The sequence below is a fragment of the Zea mays genome, chromosome 3, assembly GCF_902167145.1.
Source record: "Zea mays cultivar B73 chromosome 3, Zm-B73-REFERENCE-NAM-5.0, whole genome shotgun sequence".
Lineage (NCBI taxonomy): Eukaryota > Viridiplantae > Streptophyta > Magnoliopsida > Poales > Poaceae > Zea > Zea mays.
This window is the reverse complement of record NC_050098.1, coordinates 93,725,424-93,748,165: the sequence shown is the minus strand read 5'-3', so window position 1 is coordinate 93,748,165 and position 22,742 is coordinate 93,725,424. Positions and strand designations below refer to the sequence as shown.

General features: G+C 43.1%; 1 protein-coding gene across 1 annotated transcript; it reads left to right on the top strand.

Annotated features, from left to right (window-relative positions):
* The first annotated feature begins 2,134 nt into the window (after nt 1-2,134).
* LOC100303947 (uncharacterized) lies at nt 2,135-2,594 on the top strand. The gene has a single exon (NM_001363841.1). The coding sequence runs from the start codon at nt 2,171-2,173 to the stop codon at nt 2,387-2,389; it is 219 nt and encodes a 72-aa protein (NP_001350770.1). The 5' UTR covers nt 2,135-2,170; the 3' UTR covers nt 2,390-2,594.
* Nucleotides 2,595-22,742: the final 20,148 nt, after the last annotated feature.

Below are 22,742 nucleotides of genomic sequence, written 5' to 3'. Positions count from 1 at the left end.
GCGCCGAGGACTAGACCGGCATCGGTGAGGCGAGCTAACGCCTGGGGCCCATGCGTAAGTGACACCAGAGAACGAATAGGGGTGGGAAAAGTTTGCTGACGTGGGGAAAAGTGGAGATGGACTGAGTGAAAAGGGCAAGAAAAAGACCCACGCAGCAAGTTTCTTTTTTTTCTTTTCTTTTCTGCTTTCTTTTCTATCTTTAACTTCTGGTTTCATATTTCCAAATCAAGTTTGTGTTTCAATTTCAAATTTGGTTTAGATGCAACAACCATAAATTCCACCATAAAAAATATAATTCTATGTTAGTTATTTAGTTACCATCTCAATTATTTATGTGCATGCTTTTAAATGTACACACACAAAATATGTATTTTTAAGAAAGATAGTTCTAGTTCATAAAATCCTTAAGAGAAACATTTGGAAATATATGATTTGTCAAAGGAACAAATAAATTACCATTGATATCCTTTCTTTATTTACCCTTTTTTACTAGAAAACATTGTTTTTAGGAAAAGTAGTTTCAAAGGTAAGACAATTCTTATGAAAATATACTTTAACTCAAAATCTTTGGAGAATTTTACTAAGCTTCCAAAATAAGATTTTGGGTGTTACATAGTCTACTCGGATTGATCATACAGTAGGGCAGACAACAGGAGAAGGTAACCCCCTCCTTGCTAGCCTATTCGTTATCCAGCATCAATTTTTTAGTGATAGCCATATAGAGAATTTGCATTTTAATGGTGCCCAAGACTTCTAGCTACACCTCCAAGGGGAAATTTGTTTGTCCCAAGGCCTCATAAGCCGACTTGCTAATTTAAATCCCATGCTTAGTTAAGCACGATATATGCTAGTTAGGAGTATAAAACTATACCCCCATCATGTCGATTAGTTCCCAAAGTTGCTGGTACTCACCTAGCTCTTGTACTGTCAAAGCCCCCTTTTGTAGAAACCCAACTTGCGATCTAGCAACCCTTGTGTTATTGTTCTTGTATTGTCGAAGCATCATTTTCTTCACGCCCTTCAGCCTCACCCGTTGTAACATCTACAAAGGAACTATACTAAGCATAGCCTAGGATTGTGTTATTATCCTCCTCTTCTTTGTCCTATAGAACTCTTGTTTCTCTGTGCTTGGTCCAACAAATATAGATAGGCATGAAACCCTTTTGCAGCAAGTGTAGGTGAATTGGTGTTGATGAAGAGTATTCTCCCTCGTCCTTACAGTCTCTACATAAACAACAAATGAAATCCCTTTGCTTGTGTGTCCCGAGTGTCTTGACAAAGTAATGAACATATTCAATATATTCTTTGGAGCATCGATCCACATTATACATACATTGAAAATCTATCTGCAGTATTTGTATAAAACACTATTGGGGTGATCTTTTATAAACATAATTTTTAAAACTGACTTTTGTCATATTTTTTCGCTATTATGATTTTTTATAAATTATATTACTTTCATACATATTATAGCACACATGGGAGGATGATCTCACTAACTTTTTTCCTAAATTATATAATCAACCATATAATTCAAGAAATCCAAATAAAGAAAATAATTATTCTAACCATACTATATGAGATGATGAACTTGCTAACCTTTTTCCACATTTAAATGAGCAAAATCTCCAATGAATTATATTAAAAACTGGGCAGCACTTTCATTTTTAAAGCTTATGGCATCATAAACAGAGCTTCTCTCTGTTCTTGACGCTAGCTCGAGGAGAGGGAGAGTTTGTAAAACAAGTATATTAGTACTATATATTATCTCCAACCGGTACCGGTGTCTTCGGATGGAAGACATGTTCTCTAGTAGCATGTGATTGTATAGTAACCGATAATGAATAGTCTTGCTAAATCATCAACAATTCCATAGTCATCCTATGCATTATGCCTAATTTGATATTATTCACATGTTTTGACAAATAACGTATGCATCCATGCATGTTTGGCATAATGCCACTTGCCACACATGCCATCTTTTGTGGACCACCAAAACGAAGGAACGAAACTTACACATGCACACAAGCTGTTGTGAAGAAGATGGATGCCCGCAAAGCTCTCGTAGCCTCGTATTCTTAGGCGCCACTCTTGCATTGAGTTTAAGTACTGCCATCTAAGCTTCTCTCAGGACAGAACAGAAATCAGGTCCAAGCCAGAAAACAGTAAAATGGCCCAATGTAAGACCATCGTCGCAGCAGTCCTCGTGGTTGCTCTCGTGGTTTCGACGATCCCAGCCAGCGCCGATACGAACCTGGAACCTGCAGGAGGCTCTACGGAGGGCAGTGCCCGCACCTCCGGCATGCAGAAGGAAGAGACCCGAGGCAACAAGAAGCCAGCGACGCTCGCTGGATCTCTTGGTTCAGGCAAGAATGCCATCTACGGGTAAATGATTAGAAGGAATCCTGCTTCGGAAGGTATGAAAACAATGGGGATGTGCTCAACAATCAATCTCAACCCCAGGTGACGGCAATGAGTCACCCACAGGAATGTAACCGGATATAGATGGACATTGCTCGTTCCATATTTCTTTTTCATATTTTCTCTTCAAATTCAATTGAAATACGGATAATATTGTGTGAGGTCGGATAAAATTTAAATGAATATCAGTATCTTATCCAACTTTAAATATATGTATACTGATAAAAATCGGATACAAATTAGATACTGGATACCGGACTCGGACACGGATGATATCTCAGCCCACTTAGGGTTTGTTGGGTTATTGAGGAACTTTGGCCAGGAATGATTTCCAGCCAGAATCATTAGTACACATAAGTTCTATAGTGACGGTTGTAAACCTATTTGCGCTGTCGTTTTTTAGAACAGTCTATGCTAGAGGCCAGTATTAACAATCTTTTTTACAAACGGGTAATTAAAAACCGCCGATAAAAATTGATTTCCACTAGCGGTCGACATAATAAAACCGCTAGTGGAAATTTCCACTGGCGGTCGAGATAATAAAACCGATAGTGAAAAGCTTATTCAAGAAGAGTAAAAATGGGTTTAAAAATAACAAAAAAAATTCTTAGCACCAGCATAATCATTCCTAAGGTCTGGTGGTTTCTCCTTTGGATTATCTTTCAATGACTTTCTAAAGTTTTCTCAGTTTTACTTAAATAAATGGTGGTTCTACGTTTCTTCACCGGACTAGTACCTAGCATATTTTTCTCAAGCACTACAACATCTAGGCATCCTAGGAAAAAAACAGTTTCTCTCTATTTTTTAGTTTTGTTCCTCTTTTTTATTTTCTAAAAGATTGGACAGAAACATCTTTTAGAGATAGTTTGGGAACTCTATTTTCTTAAAAGATTTCTATTTTCTCAAGGGAAACTAAACTAATTTCTCTCAGGAAAATGAAAATCTCTTGAGAAAATGGAATTCCCAAACTAGCCCTTAGTGGATAAACCCTACTTAAACTTTTGAACTAGGGTGCTCAATATTTTTAGATGATGTTACTATTAACAAGTACCTACTCAAATTTTCTTAACCTAGTGCAACAAGTTTTGTATTTTCTCCATATTTTCTTGTTTTAGGTAGTCTGCTTATTTAAATATAAACCTTTGAAAACAATATTGTAAACATGTGATTTCTTATTTTTATTTGATGTGACACCCTCGTTGTTTATTTCGTGTTATGCTGTGAGATTGGTCCTAAGCTCAGATCGTCAGTGAAAATTTTGAGTTCTCGATCGCGTCTATTCCGGTTTATCAAGTTTGTTCATGAAAGTTTCACTGAATTCGAAGTTTTTTAACACCCCGGGTGTTTATCATCCGTTCGACGACGGCGGTGAACATAAGTACATGATGTCAGTGCGAATAACAGTATGTATGTTTTAATCATCTTCGCCTATCATGGATTTGATGTCGTTTTATCTCGACCTATCTTGACCTCTTCTTAAATTTTTCGTTGCGGTCGAAACATTTTTGTTCCGAGGATTAGTGGAGTCTTAAGGTTGTTTAAAATTCATCGACTATGCGGATACATATGCAGAAGTTCGATCTAGTCTTGTGATTTTTGTCATGAACAAGTTGAGTAGATCTCAACGGTTAAAGTTTTCGGTATAAAATAATTCAGACTCCATTCGTCAACCGAGAAATCACGTCTGAGGAGTTATGTTTGAGATTTGTTTCATCGACAAGTTATCCGTGGTCATGGAATTAGGTGTTCAAGCTGTGGATGAATTACCGGGTTTAGCATCAAATCAAGTGTGGTCTAAAATATCGACTCTAATATCGTTTGGTTTGATCCATTAACATCTCGCCTAAATATTATCCCAAGTATCATCGACCCGTATCGGGGTAATCTAATTCAATTATACCTTGTTTAGACCTTCGTTTTTAAGTTAAATTTTTGTGTTCTTTTGCTGAAGAAAAGGAGAGGAGAAATTATCTTTTTCTTTCATAGACTTATCTCCACATCGTTGAACAGGCCGATGGCCTTGTTCAGTGCCCTGGGCGCCCTCTCCTCATCTCCTCGTTCTCTGTTTCTTCACCATTGAGCACTAGCCACCCAGCTTCCATCTCCTTCAGGCTTCAACCTGCCGCCTACCCCATGGCTGTCGTGTTCTCTGGTCCCTGCCCTCCTTAAATATGTTAGAAGCATGTCACTTATCTCTATAAAACTTCAACAATAGCCTCGTCGAAATCATGGATCCGAGTCGAGTTGGTCATGGTAAGTTGAATTGTTGTTCATGCTAGTTCGATTGATGAGTAGATTGGGCCAATATAGTGGCCGTGATGACTCTTGTGTTTGACAGATATTATTTCTTATGTCGTCAGATCCATGATTGTTGCTTGTGTATTTGTTCGTGACGATGTTTAGGGATAGTATCGTGTGGTAGATCGTAAGTTCGAGAGATAGACGATGTGAAGCGTGCTTCGACAAGTGCATATATCAAGTGTGATTAGTTGGGTTCTAGGCTTGTGGGATGTGACATATTAGTTAGGCGAAGGGTATTGTTAGACATATATACGTTGTGTAGTCGAATTAACAATATGAAGGGTAGCCCTAGTGTTTCTATCGGCTAGCCAACTTATTCGACTAAAATTAGGAGAGCTAGTTATATGGATACAATGATGACTTGCTTTAATAATTGCCATGTTCTATGTTTGTTAATTTGATAATTGGCATTGTGATATTTGAGAGTTGATCTCGTGGCACCATTGGTATTAGTAGTTATTATTATATTGGTTGCTTAGATATTTTGGCACTAGAGTTTTCAATTTTCCTGTTGTTTGACCATTTCTATTGTGGGATAGTAGTATTGTTTATACACATTGATGGATCGAAGTTCAATCATCCTAGTTCATATTGGTGCAATATAATTCATCTTCATGTGGGTATATATTACTTGTTGGTATTTGGTCAATTTGAATGCAAACTAGGATGAGTTATGTCTTCTGGTATATCTCTATATTATCTTTAAACCGGTGTATTCATATATTCATCTTGTTATATAGTACACTTAGATCTTAGACAGTAATAGATTAATCTCTAATGTACCATTGAAGTTTAAGAAAGCTAGATGTAATGCTTCTATCCTTATTCTAGGTTCTATCAGTATTGTTGTACTTCTTTGGTTTATTTGAGGACGATAATGCTTTGCTAGTAGACTTTATACTATATGTTTAGTTCTTTTAGTGTGTCTTAGATAAGAATTATTAGTGTGTTTGAGCGAATTCCTATGTATGGTGACATGAATGCCTTGTTGTATTATGTGGGTTTAGCTCTATTTTAGGGTAAGGTGTTAGAGTATTTGAGGTATTAAGCACATGATAATTGTAGGAGCCCTGTAGGAGCTAAATCTAGTGTATTGTTTTTAGGGCTGCAGGTATAGTTTTAATTACGCAGGTAGTTTAGTGAAGTAAATCATATTTTCTAATTAAATGTGATATATAAAAGTTGTATCTCACTTATTTATCTTGCTTGTGTTAAAATTTCATGGCCATAGGTCTAGTAATTTGACATTTATGCTTCCCACAAGTCCGAAATCAGAATATGTCCAGATTCTGTATAGATTTCGAAATTTGCCTTGTTTGATTAAGTTAAATTGAGAATCAGCACTTAGTAATTATAGAATAATTGTAGTACTTTCCTTAAGCTTTCCAAAAAGTCTTAGAGCACCCTTTTTGGTGGTCTAGAGACCAAGTTACAGTTGTTTGGACTATAGAGTCTGAATCTATCCAAATCTGGACAGAAAAGTCTGTTTGTGTTAACTGACTTTGATATGCATTAAATTAACCTGAGATGTTTATAAATGAATTGTATATAATTCTATTAGCTTTCTAAAAAGTCTAGGATCATCTTATTTGGATCGTTGAGCACAGAAACGTCCTCGCGGATGGTCCAGACAGTCTGTGGTGGTAGAGCGGGCGGTCCGTGTGTGCGCAGAATCAGTTAGGGTTTCGAGTTTCTTGGGAAATTTGTTAGCTAAAACTGCGGGATTACATGGGAAACGACTTGTAATGGGTCCAGACCTCCCCCTTTATAAAAATGAAGGGCTACGACCGATTGAACCCCCCACAATCTCAAATCAAGTCTACTTCTCGTTTTTACCTTATGCATTATTAGTAGTTCTTGTTTAGCCCTAGTTTAGCCACCCTCTACCTCAAATCTTCACCTCTTTTCGGCTCTACGTCGACTAGAGCCGTCTTGGGTGGCCTACCAATGCCAAGACACACCTTACAATATCTCCTCCCCGATGGTGTCCCTCCCGGGAGTCGAGATCTAGGTCCGCTACGAAAAAAACCCTCTGTGCCATCGCGGACTGTCCGAGCCCCAAGCGCGGACCGTCTGAACGTACGTAGAGGAGTAGTCGCTCCTACACCATGTCGCAGACCGTCCGCGCTTCCGCAGAGAGCACCGTCAGGCGGTCCTTTCTAGTGTTTGGCGCCTGGATCGGCGCCAATATGGATGCCTGAGACTATTTATGGATTTTTTGAAGTGAGTAGTCGAATTCTGTCCCAATCTTGACAGAATTTATGTTTAGCATAGTTTGACCTTTCTAAATGCCGAATCTTGTGATGATAATACCAAAGGTGTGGAGGACATTATAAGCTTTCCAGAAAGTCCAAGTTTACTATTTTGGATGCATATCTTGTGTGAGTTATGAGCTAAACAAATAGGTGTTGTTCTGCTGTCCAAAATCAACAAGTATTAAAATGATTGCTTGGAGTTTCTTTTGTTTGGGTAACTAGATTTGGTTAGTTCTTGTCTTGATTAATGAAGCCTTGCAGTTGCATATGGTCGTTTCTTTTCTTTCTTAATGCTTTCTTTAGACTTTAGCATTTTGAGAAGGAAGGAAATGCTTTAGGGAATGCAATTCAACTAGATATTACGTAGGCCTTTTGTGAGTATGGCGAAATTAATAATGCGAAAAGAGTTTAGTAGACAAGAGTATCTAGAATTATTGAGTCAATTCGATATTCTCTTGCTTAACATATAAAGACATGTTGTAGATCTTTAGGTTAAACTAAGTGCTATTCCATAGAATTCTATGTTAGTGGATAATGAATTATTCGTTAGTTCTAGGAGTGGGATAATGTTTTGTTTAAATAGTATGGTTTGTATATTGATATGAGGATAGTAGTTTAAAGGTTGATTAGCTTGCTCTTAATCTTGTTGCAGTTTTAAATGTCCAATAGTAGTGCACCTAATGGTGTTAATCCTTTGGAAGTATACTCTAGTCATGAGATTAAGAATTATGTGTAGCCGCATGATTGCTTAGTGCTTAAACTAGATTTATTTAAGGTAAAAGGCATGCTTGTAGTACTTAGGGGTATGTCAACATCTAATGATTTTTTAGGTATTGTAATATGCCAATGTTATGTTATAAATATGCTTAGAACTTGTATATAGTTAATGTTGCTTGATGTTTAGTTTAGGCCCTTTTGATTAGAAAGTCATGCTTGATGTAGAGTGAAATGTATCGAGTTGTTACACCTAAGAGTTGTAATGCCTTGCTAGTAGTATCTTATCCTCTTCGGCATAATGTTATCTATCTTGTATTATTCATACTCATACTCACTCATATGCATTATGCATATCATATAGGTACAATAATTGATCACGAAATACAGAGGACACGAGACGGATTAATCTCAAGTGAAGCTGATGAATGAACCTGAAGCTTGGATGATCTGATCAAGTACTAGGATGAGAGGTGCTCACCAAGTGGTCACCATCTAACCATTGGTTGGCATGAATCCAATCTCTGCCTAGGATTAGACTGTAATTTTCTTCTACATCAGCGATGAAGAATGCAGCAGCAAGGGTCTTAGTCCCGATGGTTAATTCAACGGACGTGACTCCCTTGGCTTTGATCGAACTATCAGTTCCAACACCACTGAGGGTCATGTTGGTTTTGACAAGTTCATCATCTTGTTTACCTAATTTTCTGTACAATGAATAAGGCATTAGATTTACAGCCGCCCCTCCATCTACCAACATTTTAGCAGACGGTATCCCATCAATGTGACCGCGCACGAAGAGCGGCTTTAAATGATTTACCGATTCCTTTGGTTTAGTAAAGGCGGCTTCTTTAGGACCAAAATCAAATTGGGCAACAACAGGTTCATCGTCACCAACAATAGTACAATCGGTGGAAAATGTAATAACATTTACATCCATACCTGGGCGTTCTGGAGAAGCTTCATAGTCGACCAGATCTTCTCCTAGTAGGTCGTCCTCCTCCATTGATGTTGGTACGTCGTCGGAGGCGGCCTGGTGTGGTGTGGACGGTCCGGACTCAGGGGTCGGACGGCCCGCGCCTTCCGTAGCGGTCCAGCCTTTTTAGCTGGGCTGTCTGCCATACTTGCAGGGTGTTGTACAAGTGCTGTTTTATTTTCTATTTTTGTGGTCGTTTGCTTTTCCTCAATGGCCTTTGGTCTCCATTTCTTTTGCGGTGGCGGGTACTGTGGATGTGTGTCATTGAATATCTTTTCCGCCTCCTTTTCCTGGTTCTCTTTTGCTCTTAGGCGTTGTAATTTTCTCTTTTGGGATCGTGTCAATCCCACTGGGCACCATCGAGGCATGGAGTATTTTGGATCGGCTGTTTTGATGGTAGCCGTATCTTCTTTTTTGGTTGTGTTGGCCGATTCACTAAAAATCATTGGCCCCTCATTACCTTCCTGTATGATGACATCTGCAGTACCTATTTTGATGATGTCCTTTTTGTCGTTCTTTCAGTTGCTGCAGGCATATGCCCCCTGCCGGATTGGTCGGCCTTTGAGGCCGAGTACTCTGGCAATCTTGTTGGGCCTATGCCTGGTGACCGGATTGAGCGACGCTTAATCGGTCTTGTACTGGAGGTGCCAACCTGTTGAATACAGAAGTTTGGGGTGCCCCCCAAGCGGGGTACTGTGGCATCCCAAATGGATATGGTGGCATGCCCCACATTTGATTTGGGACATATGGTGGATGTAAATATGTGTATGGATATGGCATAGGTGGATAAGGGGTGGAGGTGTCCATGTAGGCATGTTAGGTCTCAATTGGACAGTATGACCTTCCATTTCTTCCGATTGGTGGGGTGGTCCAATCGGTCTTACCTGACATTGCTCACGAATGGGCGAGCGAGGTCGCTTTGCTGGCCGGTCACTGGGGTCAGCCTTCTTTTTCACATATTTGGATAATAACTGATCGAAAGTCAGGCCGGATTTGACCATCCGACCAGTTGCTTTAAATGTATTTGTTTTCCACGTACCTATCTCTGGTCATCGTGGTTTGAAGGTACACGGTCGTTGCGGGTCTTGAGTATGATCGGACCGTCCGCTGGAATTCTCTGGACCGTCCGGTGTGGTCCCGAACCGTCTACGCCTGTGCGACGGACCGTCCGAGATGCGCAGCACGGGCTCCTATTCCTTGGTCTGTGCTTGCCCCCCAGCGCTGGAGGTCGTGATGGTCACCTTAAGAGTCTCCCCTCCATCGGGAGTCTTCTCGGCCACCACTTTCCTGCAAGAAATTTTATGATTGCCATCGGCCTCTCTTGTGTTGTCGATGATTATCTCTTTGTTTTTGCCCTTATCGACTGTGTTTGGCCGAACCAGGATCCTCTTGCCCTCAAAATCGATCATGTTCATCGGAAAGGGCTCTGTGTCCACCTGCATTTCCTGAAATTTCAATCGTCCTTCGTTAATGGCCGATTGTACCTATTGACAGAATACGTTACAATCATTAGTGGCATGAGAAAATGAGTTATGCCACTTGTAGTATGCATGACGTTTCAGTTCATCGGCGGATGGAACAGTGTGATTTATTTTAATGTTGTCATTTTTTAATAATCCATCAAATATTTTATCACATTTACCAACATTAAATTTAAATTTAACCTCCTCTTGCCGTTTCTTTTGAACCGGCTGCAAGGAGGAACAAGCCGAAGATTTGGCCTGCTTTGGCCAAACCATTTCAGCAGTGTATACTGAAAGTCGCCTAGAGGGAGGGTGAATAGGCAAATCTGAAATTTATACACTTTAAGCACAACTACAAGCCGGGGTTAGCGTTAGAAATAAAAGCGAGTCCGAAAGAGAGGGCGAAAACAAATCACAAACAAATAAGGCGGATGACACGATGATTTGTTTTACCGAGGTTCGGTTCTTGCAAACCTACTCCCCGTTGAGGTGGTCACAAAGACCGGGTCTCTTTCAACCCTTTCCCTCTCTCAAACAGTCACCTAGACTGCCTCAATCAAATGGGTCACTTAGACCACACAAGGACCACCACAACTTGGTGTCTCTTGCTTTGATTACAAAGGTGTTGAGAACAAGAAATGGGGAAGAAGAAAAGTGATCCAAGAACAAGAGCTCAAAGAACACGAGCAAAAACTCTCTCTCTAGTCACTATTTGCTTGGAGTGGAAATGGGACTTGGAGAGGCTTTGATTCTATTTGATTTGTGTCTTGTATTAATTGCACTAGCTCTTGTATTGAATATGAAGTCTGAAAACTTGGATGCCTTGAAGTGTGGTGGTTGGGGGGTATTTATAGCCCCAACCACCAAAATGGCCGTTGGGGAGGCTGTCTGTCGATGGGCGCACCGGACAGTCCGGTGCGCCAGCCACGTCACCCAACCGTTAGGGTTCGACCGTTGGAGCTCTGATAGGTGGGGCCACCGAATAGTCCAATGGCGCACCAGATAGGTACTGTTCACTGTCTGGTGCGCCTTCTGGCGCCTGCTCTGACTCTGCGCGCACTGTACGCGCACTATAGCGCTTTTCAGGTTACCGTTGGAGTCGACCGTTGCGCTATAGCCGTTGCACCGCTGGCACACTGGACAGTCCGATGCCACACCGGACAGTCCGGTGAATTATAGCGGAGTGGCATTTCCAGAAACCCGAAGGTGGCGAGTTCGAGTTGATCCACCCTGGTGCACCGGACACAGTCTGGTGGTGCATCGGACACTGTCCGGTGGCACACCGGACAGTTCGGTGCGCCAGACCAGGGCAGCCTTCGGTTTTCTTTTGCTCCTTTCTTTTGAACCCAATCTTGGACTTTTTATTGGTTTGTGTTGAATCTTGGGCACCTGTAGAACTTATAATCTAGAGCAAACTAGTCAGTCCAATTATTTGTGTTGGGCAATTCAACCACCAAAATCATTTAGGAAAAGGTTGGACCCTATTTCCCTTTCAATCTCCCCATTTTTGGTGATTGATGCCAACACAAACCAAAGCAAATTTATAAGTGCAGAATTGAACTAGTTTGCATAAGATAAGTGCAAAGGTTACTTGGAATTAAACCAATTTATACTTTCATAAGATATGCATGGATTGCTTTCTTTCTTTTAACATTTTGGACCACGCTTGCACCACTTGTTTTGTTTTTGCAAAATCTTTTGGAAATTCTTTTCGAAGTCTTTTTGCAAATAGTCAAAGGTAAATGAATAAGATTTCGAGAAGCATTTTCAAGATTTGAAATTTTCTCCCCCTATTTCAAATGCTTTTCCTTTGACTAAACAAAATTCCCCCTTAATGAAATTCTCCTCTTAGTGTTCAATAGGGTTTTACAAATTGAAAGAAGATCAATTATTTTAGATACCAATTTTGAAAAACTCCTCCTTAAGATATAAATATCAAAAATAGAATTTCTTAGAGGACTACACATTTGAAGAATACCAATTGCAAACAACATTTAAAACTTAGACTTGTTTCGAAAATTTTTGAAATTGGCGTGGTGGTGCGATCCTTTTGCTTTGGGCTAATACTCTCTCCCCATTTGGCATTAATCGCCAAAAACGGAGTCTTTAGAGCCCTTATTAAATTCTCTCCCCCTTTGGCAAACAATATATGAGTGAAGGATTATACCAAAGTGGAGAGCGATGCGAAGTGATGGCGAAGGATAAATAATACGATGGAGTGGAGTGGAAGCCTTGTCTTCGCCGAGGACTCCATTTCCCTTTCAATCTATGACTTAGCAAGAAATACACTTGAAAAACACATTAGTCATAGTAAATGAAAGAGATATGATCAAAGGTACAAAAATGAGCTATGTGTGCAAGGTATCAATCAAAATTCCAAGAATCAAGAATGTTTAGCTCATTCCTAAGTTTGGTAAAAGTTTTCTCATCTAATGGTTTGGTAAAGATATCGGCTAATTGTTCTTTGGTGCTAACATAAGCAATCTCGATATCCCCCATTTGTTGGTGATCCCTCAAAAAGTGATACCGAATGGCTATGTGCTTAGTGCGGCTGTGCTCAACGGGATTATCCGCCATGCGGGTTGCACTCTCATTATCACATAGGAGAGGGACTTTGGTTAATTTGTAGCCATAGTCCCTAAGGGTTTGCCTCATCCAAAGCAATTGCGCGCAACAATGGCCTGCGGCAATGTACTCGGCTTCGGCGGTAGAAAGAGCTACTGAATTTTGTTTCTTTGAAGACCAAGACACTAGGGATCTTCCAAAGAACTGACAAGTCCCTGATGTGCTCTTTCTATCAATTTTACACCCTGCCCAATCAGCATCTGAATAACCTATTAAATCAAAAGTGGATCCCTTGGGGTACCAAAGACCAAACTTAGGTGTATGAACTAAATATCTCAAGATTCTTTTCACGGCCCTAAGGTGAACATCCTTAGGATCGGCTTGGAATCTTGCACACATGCATACAGAAAAGCATAATATCCGGTCGATGTAACACCCCAGGTGTTACCATGGCTAGAGCACACCTTGCCACTAAGGACTGCGAGTTATATGGGGTAAAGGCTTAGGGCAACACATAAGAACTTTAGAGATCATGTGCTAATCAAGTTGCCAATGACCTAAGAAGCATTACTCAAATCCTTGCTCACTTACTACCTTGGATAAGAGGGGAGAAGAACCCTAGACCTCTCTTAAACCCTATCTCCCAAAACCCTAGGTAAGAGGGGAAAGAGAGTGAATAAGTGTGCAAAGCATGAGTAATTTTTACCCAAACCTTAACTAACCTTGCAACCATCAATTAGGGGAGGGAAATATTGCAAAAAGACCCCTAGAGAAACCCCAATTCAAATCTCCAAGTGGAGAGAGAGCTAGAGCCCTCTATTTCCCTCTAAGTCAAATTCTAACCCTAATACAAAGACCAACCGTGTTCACCTTAAAGATGGCACCAAAACCACTTAGGTTCTATACCAAAAATGTGGTATACCACCTAAGGCACCCCCTGGAAAAAGTGGAAACCGAGACTTGGACGTTTGATAGGATTTGGCATCAGTTTTGTCGCGTGGTGGGCAGTGAGACAAGCCAGATTTGGCGCCCGTCTATCTCCTGATCTAGGGCGTATCCTCCATTGGAACTCACACATGTGAGATAGCCCTAGGTGCCAGGAAGAGGCCTGCGCCGGATTCATGGCAAGATTCGCACGTTTGCGATCTCTGGAGACGTTTGAACAATGGAAGAAACACACCTCCACGTGTTCGACGCTTCCTGCCCGCGCCAGAGCACGCTCGCGCGCGCCCCCGCATGCCCAGCGCCGCGCCCGAGCCAAGCCAGCGCCATGGCCCGCGCCCGCGCCTATAAAACCCTCCCAGGCTTCGATTGTACCCTTCCACGCACCCTCAAACCTCACCGGAGTCCAGCTCGCCGCCGTTTGCCCGTGCGCAGCGTGTCCGCGGCCGCCCAATCCCTCTGCCACCGTAGACCGGCCCGTAGAGCCATTCCCAACCCTATCCAGCCCTCGGAGAAGACTGTGCACACCTCCGTGAAGCTTCCCGAGCAAGGAATCGGAGTTTGCTTCGCCGGAGAGGCCAGTCCACGCTCGCCGGAGCTCTCAACCCCGCCGGAGTACGTGGACCGGGTAATCCACTCAACCATCCTTCGATTCCTTGTACACACAGTCGCTACGTTACCCCGTGAAGCTCACCATGCCCTTGGATTGAGCCAGTTCGCCGTAGTTTGGCCGGTACACTCGCCGCCGACGAGAACACCCGCCTGCGTGCGTGGACCGGGCGATTCTGGCCATCCCCGACATCAAGCCGTACCTCGACGTGACCGCCAGAGCCTCCCCGAGCCAACCCCACCCTTCGCCGGACCTCCCTCGCCGCCGGTAAGCCGCGCCACCCTTTTCTTTCCCGCGGTTACTGTTTGCATAAGAGGAAGGACTGCGGGTGAGAGGGAGAGAAGGTCAGGGGGTTTTGTGAAATGTCAGAGACACAGGGGAATAGTGGCGCGAGGGTAGATTTGCGAAGGTTGATTTAGTTTAAACCCAGGGACCTCGGTGTAAACTGTTTTTCCAGAAAACCTTTATTAAATCTGTTTTTAATTTGAACAGAAACTTTGAAAATCCATAGCTTCTGTTTAACTCATCCAAATTTGGTCAAACCAATTTTGTCAGACTCTAAATAATGTAATCTACTTAAGAAAAATATAAAACCCCCTATGTATTATAGAAAACTTTAAAGCTCTGATTTAATTATAGTTTTGACCAAAAGCTTAATAATAGGGCCAAAATTAGTTGCACTATTTGACTGGGGTTAGAAAATTTTTGAGAAGTTTGTATCTACCTACTAACCCAAATAAAAATGTTAAACCTCTCTGTCCATTCCATTAAGTTAGTTTTTACCCCTTATTTTATAATATGCTTAAGGGTAAGAAAAATAGAAAATGTAATTTAAACAAAGAACCAGAGAGCACCTCTATTTTTGTTAGGATACTTATTTAAGGTAGTTCACTGGAAAAATATATCATACCCTGGTTTAGTATAAAATAAGTAGGATCCCTTTTGTTTTAATAAAACAAGTGAAACTTAGAAAAACTCTACAAAAATAACCCCAAGGTAAAAACACCCCCACCCTTGGGATAACTAATGTTTTATTAAGGAGAATTTAGGAAAAATATGAAATCTGCTGTTTGACATTTTTCAAATAATAATGTAGTAGAAAGTGCCTTTTTGACATTAAACTTAAGAAAATCATAACTAAATAACCACCCCTTAGTTTTCTGTGATTTTTAGCACAGAAGCCTATTATTACTATGGGATGCCAGCAAAAATAACCTTTAGGACAGAACCTACCCTTAACTAAGAGATGTAGTGTAAAGTGGCCCATTTTACATAACTATTGTTATTTTTGTTTAAAGCCTAGCCTTTGTACTTTAAGCCTCAAATTCTTAAAACAAGCTAGAATAGCAAATGACAACACACTGTAAATTTTTACAGAATTTTTGGAAATTATTAAAACACTGTCGTAGTTCAAACCTACACTAGAAACCCTAAATGGAAATTAAAGAAAGGAAAATGAATAATGTAAATTAATGTCATCCTAAAACCTTTATAAATTTGTCCACTGAAATCTATAAAGACAATACAAATCCACTATGTTATCCTAAAAGAAAACCTAAGCCTAAAAGGTAATAAGTCTATGTATATTTATATACCACTAGAAGCCCCACATAACCAGGAAACCCTAAGTTATTTCTTGACTTAGTTTCTTTTAGCTTAATGTTACTAAATCTTGCATAATCATGACATACATGTTCATTGCATTTCGATAGAATGTAACCTTGCTGACGGAGAGTACATCCTCGTGCCGGAGCAAGGAGCTGCTCAGGAGGTAGCCCCAGATCCAGCACCCGAGCCTGCACCAGAGGACCTGCCTGCCACTGCTTTGGAAGGCAAGCCCCGGTTTTATGCATAACCTGTTATTTATGCTATTTTACTTCACTAAATGATTGTAGGGTTGATTGTGCACTTAGGTGTAGGAATTGTTTGAAACCCTAGTTGCATGATCTCAGGAATCCTATTGAGATGAATACTAGTATGCTAGGTCGAGTAGCTGCTTTATTAAGTAGGATCTCGGTAGAAGACGAGTGATTTTTCTAGCACTCGCGCGAGGTCAGGACATTGATTGTACCCACTTTCATATCGTACTGATGTTGGGTGTGGGCAACAATCGATGGGGATTGGTTGTTCACGGGATAAAAATTCGAATAAGGATTAAGGTGTGGTACCGTGAGTCAAGTGTTTGAACGTACTAAGCACATACCGAGAAATATGGTAAATCGGTAAGCCTAGTACCTGATTGAACCTGGCAGCAGATTGCCCTCCTCACGCGACTTGAGACGAGGTCTCCCATTCCGGTTATGGTGGGTACAAGTGCGGTCACTGCACGACGGCCAGTCGGGGTCAGTGAGGCATTGTACGCCAAGGCGGTGAGCCCCTCTCTGCTGACGGGGAATCGATGGGGACGGTTGATGTGTGTGGGGACGGAGTGCCCCTGCATGTCGTGTGTTTAGGTTTACCTTGCAAGGATAAAAACTCGATTCGAATCGTCTGCTTCTCGCAGCTAATGAGACTGCTTGATCCATGCTGCTACATTGAGTAACAAGTGGAATTGTGCGGAGATGATACAAGATGTTGATTGCTAAAAATGTTTGCTACTTTGTATGAATAGATAGTACATCTTTAGCCTTAAGAGAGTCACACTTAATTTTGACAAAGTTAAAAACTTGATTTAGAAACTCAGCTAGTGCTTTTGGCAACCAAACCCCACAGCCAAACAGCTGCATGTCTAGAGGTAGAGGAGTAGACTCCTCACACCGGGTAAGTCTAGCTGAGTATTAGTATACTCAGCCTTGCTTGTGGCATAATTTTTACAGGTTCTCTGGAGGAAATGGTTGCTGGAGTGACTTGGCCGTCCATCTTGCCACTGGGTTGGACTGTCGAGTGGGACCCTGCCTCGGCTGAGGAGGAGCATGAGGAGTGATGGGACAGGCTTCCCCATCTCTCTGTTTAATTACCGTTAGTTTTATTCCGCTGCACTTCGAACAATGATGGTTACTTTTGCAAAAAACTCCGATGATGATGATGGTGATGTAATAACTTAATACTCTGACATGTATGGTTTTATGCTTTATTGTATTTGCTCTGTGACTCACCTTCGAGTGAGATTGTGGTACTTGATCCTGTCAGTGGCCGTGTCGGACTAGATCCGAGGGATTGACGGGTTATTCCCATTTAAGTGTGGTCTAGCCTCTAAGGCGGGGCCTAGGCACTTAAGTTGGAATAATTCGGGCAGTTCCGCCACAGCTGGTATCGGAGCTTGTACCACCACAGAGGAATCAGTAAAATGTAAATACCATCAATTTTCCAAGTAAAACCTGATAGAAACAATATTGGAAAGATAGTAGGACGAGCAGGATAGATCTAGGACGTGAAGCCTTAGGGTAATAAAAGGGTAGCTAGGTGGCTAAGTAACTAGGCCCTACAGGTCGCTTTTACAGGACGGGAGCCCTTCCCGATTCCTTTTATCTTTGTGAGGTCGTTCAGGACGAGCATGCATGCATTCTTAATTAAGCAAATGGATAACTAAGTAAATGACTTATAACAACCAACTAGGTCCCCAATGCCTTTTCATTTAACTAAAGAAAGGCTGAGTTTTATTTTTCCTTGTTCTTTTTTATAATTCTTTTTCTTTCACTTACGCTTAACCGTACACAGATGACTTCCCACGGATCCTCCGATGACGGAAATGCACTGACCCACACTGACGGACTTGCACGAGAGGGCTTTCCCCGCATTTTGTGGGAGGTACTTCAGGGGGCCGGATACGCGACACCCCCTCAGTACGCGGTGCAGCAGTTCGAAAAGCACCGAGTGCCCCGCTGTAGGGTGAGGATGACCTTGGAGCCTCATCCCCTGCAGCCCGGCTGGCGCTCTTTGGACTCCGAGTCTTTCGGATACCGAGCAGAGGACACGATCGAGGCGATCGCTCTGCATGGATTGACTACTTTCTGCGGGTTCCATCCTTTGGAGCTGGCCACCCACCCTATTGGCTTATTCCCCGCTGAGAAGGAAGACGACCCAATGTGGAAAGATCGGATGGAGCATGCCAAGGACATCTGGGCCATCTACCCAGGACAGACTGCGCACTTGACAGTACGGTGCATGAATGCTCTGTACCGTCTGCAGGTGATGCGCGGTGAGGCGATGTCCCATCTGATGGCGCTGCTGGAGGCAACCAAGATTACGTTGGATAACAGAGAGGAACTCGTGGTCGATTTGTCCCAAGAAATGGTGGAGAAGGACTTGCAGGTGGAGCAGCTATCCACTGATATTCAGGAGTTGGAGGAGCTGGTGGGCACCAGGGAGAACACCATCGAGGTTCTAGAGGATCAGCTCATTAACACTCAGCAGCAGCTTGCTGAGGCTAACGAGCACCTGGACATGCATCACGAGGAGATCCAGGACCAGGAGGCCAACGAGGACGTCGACATCGAGGGAGGAGATGAGCCTGCCTCCAGTGTGGACACTGCTGGCTCGGGAAGACCACCTTCCCCCGAGTCGAGTGTTGCTTCGTTCGCTCACTAGGTGTTCAGGATAGGCTTAGAAGTTGGATAGTCGGACTCCTCGCAGCTAGCTTAGCTTTTGCACCCTTGGGGTACTAGGCTAGATAGAGTTGAGTCATTTTGGGACAAATTGATGTAATCGTGCTAGACTCTCTTGGGGGCTTGTTTGATGGATGCTGTCATCAGTTTAAATTTGGAAGGAAGAATTTGTGCCTTTTAAAATCCTTTTGTTGAAGCCGGAGTCTATCATGTTGTTTTAACTTTTTCCTTCGCGATAAACATCTTGAACTTGGAAATAAGGTGTTAAGTATGTGGTTTTTCAGATGGCCGGGAGGCAGCGTCGTGGCCAGAATGAGCACGTTCCTCCACCGCCACCGCCTCCCACTCTGCAGGAGCTCATGGCTCAGCAGAATGAGATCTTGAGACAGCTGGCTCAGCGTCAGCCACCACCTCAGCACTATGGTGGTGGAGACCATCAGCGTCACCCTGCGGCGGCTACCTATCAGGAGTTCCTCAGCACCCAGCCTCCATTGTTCACAAGGGCAGAGGACCCGCTTGATGCAGATGTGTGGCTGCGAGTGGTGGAATCCAAATTCCCACTGCTCCACGGAGCTTGCTCAGAGGTCACCAAAGTCAGGTTCGCCACCCAGCAGCTTCGCGGACCCGCAAGGACTTGGTGGGATCATTTTCTTGCTATGCAGCCAGAGGACCGAGAGGTGGAGTGGAGGGAGTTCAAGACAGCTTTCAGAGGACACCATATACCAGCCGGGATCATGGACAGGAAGCTCAATGAGTTTTTGGCACTCACTCAGGGCAACAGGACAGTGTTGCAGTATGCCCAGGCCTTTAATGACTTGTGCCAGTATGTTGGGTATCATGCAGATACAGATGAGAAGAAGAGAGACAGGTTCAGGAGGGGGCTCAGCACTAAGCTCCGTGACCGTCTCAACACCGTCAGGGCCAACAGTTACAATGAGTTGGTCAACATGGCTATCTCCCAAGAGGACTGCATTACAGCTAGACAGGCAGAGAAGAAGAGGAAGACCCCTGTGGCAGGACCCTCAACTCAGCCACAGCGCTTCAGGATTGTGTCCGACACCCAGGGCAGGGGACCCCAGCAGCAGCAAGGGCGATGGGTGATCCGACCGCAGCAGCAGCAGCAGCAGGCACCCAACCGCACCCAATTTCCAGCTCAGAGGAGCAATCAACAGCAGCAGCAGTACCGCCAGGCAAATGACAACAGGTGCTTCACATGTGGCAACACTGGGCATTATGCCAAGAATTGCCCCAGGAACCAGCAGAGGCAAGGGCAGAATGTCAATCAGAACCAAGGCAAGAGACAGAAGGTGCAAGTGAGGCAGGGCAGGCTGAACTTCACCACCATGGCTGATATTCCAGAGGGAGCACCCGTCATGACTGGTATCTTTACAGTTTTAAATTTTCCCGCTATTGTTCTTTTTGATTCCGGTGCTTCACATAGTTTTATCAGTGCCAAGTTTAGTGCCAAATGCCAGTTGCCCTTTCACCATACCGATGGGGGCATTACAATTTCAACACCAGGAGGCAGAGTTGCCACTTATCAAATCAACAGGCAAGTGCCTATAAAATTTGGTAGTCTGGTGATTAGAACCACCCTTCTCATCTTAGGATTGGATAGCGTGGATATTATTTTGGGAGCTGACTGGTTGACCAGGCATCAGGCAGTATTGGACATTGCAGCCAGAGCCATTGAAATCCATTCCCCTGCTTATGGCGAGACTGTTTTGTATTTACCCAACCAGGGTTGTACCCGATCTTGTGCCTTTGTTATGTTAGAGTCCCCAGTGAAAGAGATCCCAGTGGTCTGTGACTACCCGGATGTGTTTCCGGAAGAATTACCAGGGATGCCACCTGACCGAGACATTGAGTTCGCAATTGAGTTGCAACCTGGGACTGCTCCTATCTCCAAGAGACCCTATAGGATGCCTCCCGCGGAATTGGCAGAATTGAAGAAGCAATTGCAAGAATTGTTGGATAAGGGGTTTATTCGCCCAAGTACTTCACCATGGGGATGTCCAGCATTATTTGTGAAGAAAAAGGATGAGAGTTTGAGGATGTGTGTTGACTACCGCCCTCTCAATGCGGTGACTATCAAGAACAAATACCCACTGCCCCGCATTGATGTTCTGTTCAATCAGTTGGTAGGAGCCAAGGTATTCTCCAAGATAGACCTTCGCTCAGGTTACCATCAGATCAAGATCCGTGCCAGTGACATTCCCAAGACGGCTTTCTCTACCAGATATGGGTTGTATGAGTTTTTGGTGATGTCTTTCGGGCTGACCAATGCCCCGGCTTATTTTATGTACCTGATGAACTCAGTGTTTATGCCAGAATTGGATAAGTTCGTGGTCGTTTTCATTGATGATATTCTGGTCTATTCCAAGAATGAAGATGAACATACTGAGCACCTGCACATCGTGCTTCAGCGGCTGCGCGATCATCATCTTTATGCTAAGTTGTCTAAATGTGAGTTCTGGCTGAAGGAGATTAAATTCTTGGGTCACACAATTTCTCAAGATGGGATATCAGTTGATCCTGAGAAGGTACAAGAGGTAATGGATTGGAAACCTCCGACTACAGTGAGGCAGATTCGGAGTTTTCTGGGATTGGCAGGGTATTATCGACGATTTATTCCGGATTTCTCCAGAATTGCCAAACCAATGACTGAACTGTTAAAGAAGGGAGTCAAATTTGAGTGGAGCCAAAAGTGTGAAGATGCCTTTCATACCTTGAGGCAGCATTTGACAACAGCCCCAGTGCTGGCCCAACCTGACAACGCCAAGCCATTCGAAGTTTATTGTGATGCTTCTGGTACAGGTTTGGGTTGTGTCTTGATGCAAGAAAACAGAGTGATTGCTTATGCTTCCCGAGCACTCAGGCCCCATGAGCAGAACTACCCTACCCATGATCTAGAATTGGCAGCTGTGGTTCATACTCTTAAGATATGGAGACACTACTTGATGGGAGCCCACTGTAACATCTACACTGATCACAAGAGTCTCAAATACATCTTCACTCAGGCAGATCTGAACATGAGGCAGAGGAGATGGTTAGAGTTAATCAAGGACTATGATTTGGAAGTGCATTACCACCCTGGTAAGGCCAATGTTGTGGCGGATGCTTTGAGCAGAAAGGCCCAGTGCAATTGTATGAGCATGGATGCAAGAGTCACCACCCTGTGTGATGAGTTGTGCAAGCTGAACCTGGAAGTTGTTTCTTCGGGTGACCTAAGCTATATCTCGGTGGAGCCCACGTTGCAAGAACAGATACTCAGGGCACAGGTTGAGGATAAGGGTGTTCAGGTTATCAAGGATATGATCAAGCAAAAGGCAGAAAAATACAAGTGTTTCCGACAGAACAGCAGGGGAATTCTATGGTTTGGAGATCGATTGGTTGTTCCCAAGGACCCTGAGCTCAGAAAGAAGATATTAGATGAAGCTCACCTTTCCAAATTCTCCATGCACCCTGGTAGCAACAAGATGTACCATGATCTCATATCTTTATATTGGTGGACTAGAATGAAAAGAGAAATTGCCAAGTACATATCCGAGTGTGACACTTGCCAGAGGATAAAGGCTAGTCACTTGAAGGCAGCAGGCCCTTTGCAACCCCTTCCCATACCATCTTGGAAATGGGAGGACATTTGCATGGACTTCATAGTGGGATTACCCAATACCTCCAGGCACCATGATTCTATTTGGGTTATCGTGGACAGGTTGACGAAGATTGCGCATTTCTTGCCAGTGCACACCACCCACAGGACAGAAAAATATGCAGAGATCTACATTGATCAAATAATTCGTCTACATGGGATACCTAAGACTATAGTCTCAGACAGAGGAGCACCATTCGTGGCACGATTTTGGGAACAACTGCAAGAATCACTTGGGACCCATATCATCCAAAGCTCAGCATACCACCCCCAAACAGATGGCCAGACAGAAAGGGTGA